The 12,533-nt window shown below is 42.1% G+C and overlaps 1 protein-coding gene across 10 annotated transcripts in view; it reads right to left on the minus strand.

Moving 5' to 3' along the window:
- The window catches only part of LOC103719076 (RNA helicase family protein), a 65,858-nt gene that overhangs the window by 8,654 nt on the left and 44,671 nt on the right, over positions 1 to 12,533 (minus strand). For all 10 annotated transcript variants that reach the window (XM_008808148.5, XM_088714158.2, XM_088714161.2 and 7 more), the window contains one exon: positions 1,386 to 1,533. In XM_008808148.5, the coding sequence (XP_008806370.3) occupies positions 1,386 to 1,533 (148 nt within the window). The remainder of the gene's footprint in view (positions 1 to 1,385; positions 1,534 to 12,533) is intronic.

Consider the following 12,533-nt stretch of genomic DNA (forward strand, 5'->3'; position numbering starts at 1 on the left):
GGAGTGGGGGATCACATGTGCCTACTTGGCATATCACATATAGTTGGACAGGAACATTCAAGTCTTCAAAGACAGGCGGGAGCCATTGAGAAGCGTTGTGGAGAGAGCCTTCCTTCAAGTTGCTGAGATTACCAGGGCCACTGCGGCGACTTCATCTGGCATGGCCAGAGATATCTGGAACCTCCGCTCTGCTGATATAGTACCCAGGCTCGTCCTTGTTTCTTGGGAGCCCCCACCCCCCTACCATCCTAAAGTGAACTTCAATTGTAGTGCTACCAGTGATGGAAACAGAGTAGATGTGGGTTTTGTGATCAAGGGTCATGACTCACAAATGATTGTTGCGGGCGAGCGAAGCATCGATAGATTGACAACTATAAGGAAGGAGCTCAGGGTAGCATGGGAAGGCATCTCCCATGCGAGACGGAGGTTGAGGGCGAGGCGCATCATCCTCGAGAGGGACGGCCACAATGATCGATTGAATACGAAAGGAGGGGCGGAGAGAATGGGAGTCCTCTACTTTACAACATTTGTCGGATGATGAGAGATTGCAGCGCCTTTCAGGCAGTGCATGTATATCGGAAGACGGACAGGGCCCCAAACAGTACCAGGACATATTAGGAGGTCCCTCATTCACCGTTGTACCAGATTGTCACTCTTGATTCTGCTGGCTATACCTACATTAGAGTAGGATGAGCAGCCATTGTACCAAAAAAAAAGGGGGAGGCATATATATGATACTTGGAAAGTTAACATGACAAAAATTGAATCCTTCTCCTTGGCTAAAAGAATAAAAAGGAGCTGCTAGAAGTAGTGTTAATCAACACAGCTATACGAAACATAGGTGGTCATTGGTAGGGAAGGATTACAATGCAGTTGTAGTTGTGCAAGAAATATGTAGTTCAAATTGTGGCAGTGTGAAGAAAAGGACGAGAGAAGAGCATAGTGATTGTTTCAAGTTTTGAGATATATTGTCCATATAAAATTTAAAACCTAAAGAGAATCCATGAATAACTATGGATCAATATCATGTGCAATTAGTCCTGATAATTTTGTTTGCGAAATAGGTATTTAGATGAACTACAAGCTTCAACAGTAAACTGAAACACCTAATTTCACAACCAGGCCACCTGAGACAGACTATCCAGCATCAGCTCTGCTATCAGATACTGATGGTCAAAAGGCAGCAAAACTGATAAATACAGCATCATCATGACTTACTGATCCTAATACCTTCAAATCATGATTTTCATTGTTTTCCATTTCTTATTTTAAATTGCAATATGATTTTGGTAGGAAATCAACTAAAAATTAGTATGGAAATTAAAAAGAGTTATTTGTTTAAACTGTGAGTTTGAACTCTGTGAAACAATAAGCTATAGTGATACCTGCAAGTCATTATCCATACACCAATTCAGATCATAGTCAGCTTGATCCCAGCTCTCATATATTTGAAGCAACTGAATGTGATCACCCCAGCCAGAACCATCAGGAAGGTTTGAGAATGGCTGCTTCCTCTTCCTCTCCTTGGCCTTACTGCATATGTAGTATTTGGTGTAAGAAACATATGTTCGTATGATGTCCATGTGGATGTATTATCAGATAACAAGGAGCCCCATAAATTTCAGAAATGCATGCTATTTTCCAATCCAATGTTATACCATGCATTTCTTCTTATGAGCAAGAAAAGAAAAATATTAAGTGCAGAATGACAGTTTCAATTATTGCAGCTTGTGACATTTAGAGACTCTTTCAAATTCAACAGACAATACAATCCTAACATTGTCAAGCACTCGAACAAAATATACACAACCATTTAAGGAATAGATGCAATATAGCCACAGTCAATCTGGTATTTTCACACTAATAAAATATACATTATCTGTGTTTATCAGCATTACATATTTAAGAATTTAGGTAATATAATGAACTCATTTATACAGCTCTTGCATTGTAAATCATTTTGAAAACGAACTTTCTCTTTTTGGGCTAAAATTTTCAACAAGAATGTTGCTACTGATAAACATAGCATGCATGATAGGACACCCATCACCTAGACATTAACAAATCAAAAATATGATGCATAAATAAGCAGACAAGTTCTTCAAAGTAAAAGTGTCTTCATATCATATGTCAGTATGCAACAAAAGCTCACTTTTGTCCCTATTTGAGTGACCCTCCAATGCAAAGATAGAGATGAGGCAAGGCTAGCTTGAGGCTCATCAAGCCAATTTGGCCAAGGCTTTTCAACCAACATTTTTACATATTTTGGGCAGGTCAAGCCAAAGAACTAAGACCCTAAGGATTTTTAAACCAGGTCTGGCAGCTCATGGCCTGACTTAAGCTCAACAAGAAGCCTGAATACTTACCAGCATCGTCAAAGAAGCTTTTGGCACTGATCTAGGCACTCAACCAAGGCAAGGAAGCCCTTGAGCGCCTCAACAATCCCAGGTGAGACAAGTTTACCAAGGCAATGTCTAGCCTAGCCTGGGACAAACAAGAGGTATTTGGGCAAGCACCTCTCCAATGTCCAGCAGTTTCTTTCCATCCCCTTTTTGCACATTCTTTTAAAAATTTGTTAGTTTTATGTAAAGGGTTATTTTGGTCTAATAGGAGTTCTCATAAAAAAGGGTTATTTTAGAAACATCAGAAATGTTTTGGGAAGTGATATCTTGCTATCATGTTTTAATTTTGAAGCTACTAAAAGATGTCCAATGGTTTATTTTTATTGACTTTTGTTTAAAAATATGATATGGGAAAGACATGAAACATGACATCAAATGTTCAAGGCAATTATGATTTTTAATGTTGAAACTTGAATAACTAACGTTAAAATACTTGCAATATTTTCAGATGCATATAGTAGTTATTTCTAATTTATTGAACTTTTACTATGCTAGCTCCTTGCTTTCTTCAAGTGAGCATCTTTTTGGTGCGCAGAACCTCATGCAATACAGAGGCCCTATTGCCTTAAAGGCACCTTTTTACAACTATGACATTGTTGTTGTTGTTGCTGCTATTAATATTTTTATTATTGAGGGAGACTAGGATCGGATTGACCAGTTTAGAAGTCGGTTCCAAATAGATGAAATCGGAAGACACGGCCTGACATCAATAATTTGGAATAATGACGGTTTACTATCCATAAACTGCCTCCACACCAAAGATCATGTATCTTGGAGATCCCTAGCCTATGAATTAAGTCGTTATAAATGAACAGTTTTAAATAACATGATATAATGCTCATTTGTGACCACTACGGCATAGCCTACGAGTCTCCAAAATACATGATTTTTGATTTTATAGACAGTTTGGATATAGTAGATCGCATTCAAGGGTTTGGATCATTAGTGTTGAACCCACATCTTCTGGTTTCACCTGACTGAATCCAACTTCTAATTCAGTTGACCGAAGCCCAATTCATCTCTATATATTATACTTAGAGGTAATATGTTCTCTATTTTATTTTATTTTATTTTTTCTAGCTATCCAATTGCATCAATGGATGGGTAAGATCAATATCTTTACTAAAATCAAAAGTCAAAAACCCCAATTTGTCTCCCCTCATCCCATTTCGCACCTAATGACTCCCAATTCCTCCAATCCTCTTTATACGTCAATAATTGAAAAGAAAAGGCTTTAGTTAATGACAGTAGTTTATATAACATGTCAATTAGGCTCAGTCATGGAAAGCCATATGGACCACAACATTTTGAAGCTTGGAGAAACATAAAAGAGTTAATTACTCCATTCCCTCCTAATACTATATGATTGATAAATAGTGTTACTTCTCTATCACAACTTTCTAGCAGATGAAAAGGCAACGTACCTTGCAAAGCTTTACTATCATGCAAAGCAAATTATTATCTACTATAATAGGGTCACCTATCTCACCTCATCACCAGCAAACCGGAAAAGGTACTATTCTAAGGAAGGACTAATGACCTCTACACCCATGAAGGCAAGCAATTACCAAGTAGAACCACAAATATTGTACCCAGCCCAAACGTAATTTGCAGCATCAAACTTGATAGGACAGTAGAAGCCATGGTATGCCGAACCGCCCTGAACCGAAGCGGAACCGGGACATTTGGCTCTAATTTTTGAGAAATGTGGAGAACCGCTCCAAACCACCCGGTTCCACCCTAAGTTTCGAGAAATGAGGAAACCTGCTCCGAACGCCTAATTTTCCATAAATGAGGAAAACCGCTCCGAACTGGACAATTTGTAGGGGAAGTGGTGCAAACCACTCGTTTCACATAGATATGAACCTATCTTCCCCCCCCCCCCCCCCCTCCGGCTTTCCAATAATAGAGAGGCTTGAGAAGGCCTCCCGAGCCTTCTTATTTTTTTTCCAAAAACCCCTCCTTTCTGCCAAAAAATATGTGGTTTCAACGATTAAAGGCCAGATCCACCACAAACAAGGTAAGGTAGCTCTCCCCCACCTCATTTCTTCCTTTTTTTTTTCTTTTTAATGTTGAAGAATGCTGAAGAAATTGAAAAATAAGAGGTTCAATTTTGGCATAATTTTATGATATGTCATAGATCTAATCCACCCAATGAGACTAAAATCTTTAACTTTCATTAAACCTATAATTTTTTAAGTTCAAAAATATATCTCAGATTAAAAAATTAAAATAAAATAAAATAAAATACAATAAGGGTAAAATTAGAATTTTATTTAAGAGCATGCAAGCTACTCTCGACTTAAATTTGGTGTACATTAGTTCAAGGTTGGAAGCTGATGGAAAAAATATTAGACAACTCGACCTCAGACCGAGCCGACCTCGGTATAAACCAAGGCGAACTTCGGCCCCAGCCAAGGAGCCGACCGAAACGTGCCGACAAGGACTAACAATCCTGGCAATGGGCCATCGTGACAGCGACTGGCCATTCCAACATCTCTGCATTCGACGCATGGTCAGTACCATACGCCGCCCACGTGAACTGGCTCCTCTGCCATGATTGTACTACCGACCGTTGCGAGGCCATCATTGTGCGTCACATTAGCCCAGGTAAACGACAAAACAAGCTCCCCCATATAAAAGGGCAGTCTGGAAGACCTCAGGTACGCATGCAATATTACTCACTGAGACCACACTCTGCTAAAACTCTCCATTTCTACTGTTGCCTCTCTGTCCAGACTTAAGCATTAGAGGGTCTTCCGTCGGAAACTCTCCAACAAGCGGACTTTTGTAGGCCATCTCTGAAAGAGATCAACTTCCACACGTCATCCACCTCGATCTTGCTGATCTCAAGGCCATCCAAGCTGCGCTCCGACCTCAGTCCAGGACTCGGCAGCAACACAAGCGATTATAGCTTTCTACTCCCACACCTATATAAAGAGGGCCAAAGCACCGCAAAAAAAGGGACTCTTGTAGCCAGAGCTCTCGTAACCAGGAGCTCTCATAGCTATGGGCTCCCATAGCTCAAAGCTCTTATGATAAAAGGCCATCAAGCCATTATCCATTATTCTACTCTTTTTTTTTGGCAGGTTAGCAGATCTATGAGCCACCAAAGACCAAGGTGAAACCCAAGGCTGAGGTAAAACCCAAGGCCAAGGTGAAGTCCAAGGCGTAGGTGAAGTCCAAGGCCGAGGTGAAACCCAAGGCCAAGGTGAAGTCCAAGCCCGAGATGAAATCCTAGACCGAGGTGAAAAGGCCAAGATCAGCATTTCTCTGCAGATAGACTGGCACCCTCCAAACCTCCATAGTCAGACCGGATTATGTGGCAATAGATTGGCGCTAGAGGAAGGGCCATGCCCCAGCTACAGCAGTATCAAACGAAGGGAGGAATTGTCGGCATGAGGCCACAGAGCACATAGATTGGAGCAACTCGATAGCACTCTGATCCCACATTCGTATCTATTATCAGTAACGCTCGTTGTAGTCCAGACTTATTTTCAAGAAAAAACCTCTTGTTGTATTTGTCTTTCAGATCGAACGACTATGGCAACCGTATTCAACTTGGGGCACCCCAAGGACACCTAGGTCCCCAATAAAGGAGACCCCCGAGGAAACTTAGGGCCTCCCTCAAGCCGAGCTCACTTGGAATCAAGGGAACCTACTGAAGCTCCTCAAGCTGAATCAAAGGAGCCCACGGAAGCTCCTCAAGCCAAGCTCACTCAGAATCAAAGGAGCCCACTGAAGCTCCTCAAGCCAAGTCAAAGGAGCCCACTGAAGCTCCTCAAGCCGAGCTCATTCGAAATCAAAGGAGCCCACTAAAGCTCCTCAAGCCAAGTCAAAGGAGCCCATTGAAGCTCCTCAAGTCAAGCTCACTCGGAATCAAAGGAGCCCACTGAAGCTCCTCAAGCCAAATCAAAGGAGACTACTGAAGCTCAAGCCAAATCAAAGGAGCCCATTAAAGCTCCTCAAGCCGAGCTCACTCGAAATCAAAGGATCTCACTGAAGCTCCTCAAGCCAAGTCAAAGGAGCCCACTGAAGCTCCTCAAGCCGAGCTCACTTGGAAACAAAGGAGCCCACTGAAGCTGCTCAAGTCGAGCCCACTCAGATTTTCTTTAGAAGCCAACCCCAGAAATGCCTCTAAGAGCATACTCCAGAGATGAGAAGGCCGATCACCGCGCAGAAGGCTTGGCGAGTCAACCAACCTCTTCAGGTTGAAAATGGCCCGAGCAGGAAAACTGGCCGCCACGCCGAAGGCTTGGCGAGTCAACCGACCTCTTCAAGTCGAAAATGGCCTGAGCAAGAGAACCGGCCGCCAGGCCAAAGGCTCGGCGAGTCAACCAACCTCTTTAGGTCAAAAATGGCCCGAGCAGAAAAATCAACCGCCGTGCCGAAGGCTTGGCGTGCCAACCGACCTCTTTAGGTCAAAAACGGCCCAAGCAGAAGACCGAGCCTACTCGAATTTTTTCTGGAAGCCAAACCCATAGATGCCTCCAGAAGTATACTCCAGAGATGCCCTTGGAGCAAGACTCCAAGGATGACCAACAAAAAAGGGACCGACCACCCTCCGTTGAGCTCACTCAGAATTCCTCAAGAGCCAAACTTTGGAAAGATCGACCGAGAAGCCCAAGACAAGCCGAAGCCCCCCAAGGGGAAGAGCTCGGCGCAACAACCCAAGCTCAGATTGAGAAGTGGTCAAACACAAGTAAAGGTCGAAGTCAAGTACTTTGAGAATTCCTTTACTTACATTATCTTTTGGTATATATATTGAGCTCAATAGAGCCTGAACGAAAGGAACTACACAAAGGATCAAAGCTTGGGGCAACGACCTGAACTCAAGCAAAAGTAATAGAAAGGATGAAAACGAAAGTCAGATACTTCAAAAAATTTCTTTATTTTCATTGTCTTTCTGCATATGCATTTGACCTTGACAAAAACCGAACAAAAAGAGCAGTAACAAAAGGTCGAAGCTTGGAACGACGACCTGAACTCAAACACAAAAAGCAAACAACAAAGACAAATACCGAAATCGGGTACTTGGAAAATTCTTTGTTTTCATTAAGTTGAGAACTTTCACATTGACCTCCACATAGTACAGGCAAAATAAAAGGTACAATGAGCTCAATTTACCCGAGCAAAAAGAAAAAGGACTTCATTCTTCACCGCCATCATCATCATCGCCTTCGTCACCGACGCATTAAAGGCTCCCTGACAAAAGCTCCGTCCTCGGTCGAAATGACGACATTACTTCCGCCACCCAAACTGGAATGCAATTCGTCCTCGGAAGTGGGAGGCAAGTGAACGCCTCGACCTTGGACCGAACCGACCTCAGTATAAACTGAGGTGAACAACTCATCCCCAAACGAGGAGCCGATCAAAACATGCCGAAAAGGACTGACAGTCCTGGCAATGGGCCGTCGTGACAGCAACTCGCCGTTCCGACAACTCTGCATTGGACGCATGGTCAGTATCGTATGCCGCCCACGCGAACTGGCTTCTCCGCCGTGGTCGTACTACCGACCGTTGCCTGGCCTCATTGTGCGTCACGTCAGCCCAGGTAAACGACAAAACAAGCTCCCCTATATAAAAGGGCAGCCTGGGAGACCTCAGATACGCATGCAATTTTACTCATAGAGACCACACTCTGCTAAAATTCTTCCTTTCTATTGTTGCCTTTATTCGGACTTAGGCATCGAAGCGTCTTCCGCGGAAAACTCTCCGGCAAGCAGACTTCTTGTAGGCCATCTCCGAAGAAGATCAACTTCCAACACCTCGTCTAGCTCAGTTCTTGCTGACCTCAAGACCATCCAAGCTGCGCTCCGACCTCAGTCCAGAACAGCGGCAACATAGGCGATTACAATTTTCTACTCCCACACCTATATAAAGAGGGCCAAAGCACCCCAAAAAAAGAGACTCTAAAAGACAGAGCGGTTTGACCGACGAGCTACGTGGAAAATACGAGATCTAGGCAAGCCACTACATGTTCTCCCCTTGCCCTTGAACGATGGATAGAAGAACTACTTATCTTCTCTTAGATAGCGGTCGATCGGTTCGTATCTCAATAGGTCTGCGGATCTATTTTCTTCTATACGAAAAATCGCCATCTCGTTGCACCCTGACCAGTTAGAAACAAAAATAAATAAGAACATAGTTCCAATAAAGGGAACCCAAGGACCATATTCTTCTCCAATCTGAGTTTTGCATTGTCTAACCATCATTGTGCATCACGCAGCCCGGGTAAAAGACAAAACAAGCTTTCCAATATAAAGGGGCACTCTAGGGAACCTCAGGTACGCATGCAATGTTACTCACAGAGACCATACTACTGAAAGTTTCTTCCTTCCATATTGTTGCTTCTCTTCCTGACTTAGACATTGGAGGGTCCCCCGCTGGAAACTCTCTAACAAGCAAATTTCTTATAGACCATCTTCGAAGGACATCAACTTCCCACACCTCGTCCACCTCGGTTCTTACTGACCTCAAGGCCATTCGAGTTGCGCTCCGACCTCAGTCGGGGACTCAATGGCAACACAGGCGGTTACAGCTTTCTACTCCCACGCTTATATAAAGACGGCCAAAGGACCCCAAAAAAAGAGGCTCTCGTAGCTAGGAGCTCTCGTAACCAAGAGCTCTTGTAGGGCTCCCATAGCTCAAAGCTCTGATGATAAGAGGCTCTCAACCCCTTGTCCATTATTCAACCCTTTTTCGTATTAGCAGGTTAGTAGGTCTATGAGCCGCCAAAGACCGAGGTGAAACCTAAGGGCAAGGTAAAGCCCAAGGCGGAGATGAAATCCAAGGCCGAGGTGAAGTCTAAGGTCGAGATGAAGTCCAAGGCTGAGGTGAAATCCAAGACCGAGGTAAAATCCAAGGCTGAGGTAAAACCCAAGGCCGAGATCAAAATCTATGTGCTGATGATTGGCACCCTCCAAACCTCCATAGTCGGACCGAATTCTGTGGCAACAGACGCACTCATGACAGTGGCCTAAGCAAAAATTTGAATAACATTAAGAAATAAGTAGCCTTTAATACATGCCCACAGGCTAAAATATATATATGTGGCATCTATGATAGGATTATACATGGATGAGCTAAAATTAATTTTCTAAAATTTTTATATTTTAAAATTATTTATTTAATTTAAAAATTAATAAAAATACATAATCAATACAAAAAATAAAAAAAGTTATACAACATATTAGATAATTCAGAAGTATTTTTTGAAGTATAAAATATATTTTTATTAAAATAAAATTTTGCCATCTTTAAATAATTAATAAATAGGCATGTGCCTAATAAACCTGCAGGAATGGATCTGAGGAAAAAAGACCTAGAGCATGATATTAGTTGAGATCTGGAGTTGCAACTGGTGCGACAGTTCGAGAGGTAACCAGATTGAAGCAGCAACTAACGGATGGTTATTCTGATGAATCTATATGCCAGAAATGAACACAGAAGGTATGACAGCCGATGAAGAAGCACTTCATTGATTTCAGAGCAACGGAGGCTTGCCCAGAAGAAAGCAGAGATAGACTGCCGAGCAGTAGAACCACATTTTTATCACTCTAAAGTCAGAGAAGGCTTCCATTCCAGATGAGGAGGCACAGATCCAGGCTGCCATTCAGATGAGCCTGGATGATCAGTGGAAGCAGGATGAGATGGCTAGTCATAACTCATAAGACTCGATTTGGGCCCTCACACTACAAGTCAGGCTCTAGTTCGGGGACCGATGAAGCAAGCCTGGATGATCAGTTGCAGCAGGATGAGATGGTCAGTCATAGGGCTCGATTTGGGCCCTCACACTACGAGTCAAACTCTAGCTTCGAGACTGATAGGGCAGATCCAGAGTTTAGGAGGATCTCCGTCAAGGATGCCGTCAATGGAGGCAATGGCCGTATTGCATCTATGTTGGAGGCTTTTGGTAGCAGTAAAAAGTCATCCAAAGAGATTCCACTAGGAGCCACCATTTCTGATCTAGATCCACATACCTTCCTCAGTAGGGACTCAAAGCAGTAGAGGGTTGACACTATGTTGAAAGATAAGAAGAAGGATATGTGGCAAACTATTGGATCATAGTTCCACTTCAGTCATATCCCGACTAATGCACAAGCAACACGTACTATAGGTCTGCAATTTTATCTATACATGTTGCCGATCTGGATGTAGATTCTCCAAGATCGAAGGACATCTATGATGAGCTTCTTGATAACAATAACAAAAAGGAGCTATAAAAATGGATTACCTCATACTAAAGCAAGTGACCCACATATGGACTGACGGTGATGTGCAATGGTTGGATTGGTCCTACCAGATGTCATCAACTTCTTGACATACTGTGACACGAAGACATTCTTCCAAAAATCAGTTGATGCTTTTGATCAAGTGCGCAACGCCATGTACATCCTCAAATTAATAGAGATGATTGATCAGGTAGGAGAGAAAAATACCGTGCAGGTCATCACTAATAAAAGGCGACACTATAAGGCTGCCGAGAAGATTTGATGGAGCAGTGACTATATTTTTTAGACCCCATATGCTGCATATTATATCGACCTCATATTGATGGAAATGAAAAAGATTCATAGAATGCAGCAGACAGTGGAGATAGCCCAGTCCATCAACAGATTTATTTATAACCACATATGGGTCCTCGCTGATGAGAAAGTACACAGGAGGAAGATCTTGAGACCAGCTGTAACACAGTTTGCTACTACCTACATTGCAATTGTTGGGAATTGTATCCTAAATGTCAATTGTCAGCATGTTGATGATTGAATTTTGTAAATGAATTGACATATTAATAAAGTGTTATTTGGCATTATTCATCATCTCATCTTCAAATGAACTCTTATATGATGAAGTCCTTAGAAATTATGTTATGATAAAGGAGGATTTATGTTGGAGTCCTTAACTTGTTCGCGACCAAATGATATGTTGTTACTAGGACGACAGCATTATCGAGATTAGGTCGTTGTGTGACATATACGTTGGTTGTCCTCTTAACCAAGGAATGTGGAGACACTGGTATGCCACACAGGTGAAGTATAAGAGTACATTTCACTGAACGTAACCAATTTCGGAACGCTCTACTGTCAAGAGATGTTCCGAGTGAATATGGGTATAAGTTTGGCCCTCTGACCTGAGACCACAACCTGTGACTAGCAAGCAACTCACTGTACTTTGGTACCGGACTACCTGAATTTCTAATTCAGTGACGGAAGGTCACTGGGTGCAGTCAAGTACTTGCGTAGTCAGTTGTGAGTCGAGATGGTTGACCCATCCTGAAAACAGGAGATAATATCTTGTGATTAATTTAGCAAAACCTTGGCCAGGGTAATCCCAGTGAGGAGTTACGGAATATCTAAAGTTAATCACATAATGAATGTACTAATTATAAGGTTGACAGTGAGCTCTAAGTCATCCTGGCATTTGGAGTTAAAGGGATTGAATTATACAGTAACCATAATCAAGGTTCCAGAATATTTGCTTCGCATATATTCGGCCTATCCGGACGTCGGGTACCATTGCTAGATGGTCACATCGATTAGTGTAGGAAGACGTTCCTATACTACCGGCTTAGATTCGAACCTATGAGGTCACACGCATAGAAGTTTCCTGATTGATCAAGATGGCTGATAGATGATTGAGAATCATTCAGGAGTAATTTGGTCAATTCGATTGGCAAATTATCCTATAAAATAATTAAAGTAATTATTGGAGGATTAATTAGTAATTAGATTACTAATAAACTCAATTTGATTCAGTAATTGGACTAAAGATGAGCCAAATTGAATTGGATTCAATTTTGGGCTCAATCAGGATTTTTGACCTGATTGGATTAGGTCTGAATCAAGAGGACTTAGGTTGACCAAATTAAATTAGATTAAATTTGTGCTTAATTAGGGATTGACCTAATTGGATTAGGTTCAACCCAAGGTAATTGGACCATCCTAATTGTTAGGATTTAATTTAATTAAATGGGTTTGATCTGAAACTGTTCGGATCTTAAAATCCACATGTCACATATCCATGCATGGCGCCATAAATTGATTTTTTAATATGATTAAAAATTAATTTAATTTATTTAATGGCGCCATGGGACATGTGGCACACATCAGAGACCTCCTTCATCATCAG

This window comes from Phoenix dactylifera, chromosome 18 (assembly GCF_051530095.1).
Source record: "Phoenix dactylifera cultivar Ajwa chromosome 18, Ajwa_hap1_PhDact_Kaust_v1.1, whole genome shotgun sequence".
In the NCBI taxonomy this organism is placed as follows: Eukaryota; Viridiplantae; Streptophyta; class Magnoliopsida; order Arecales; family Arecaceae; genus Phoenix; species Phoenix dactylifera.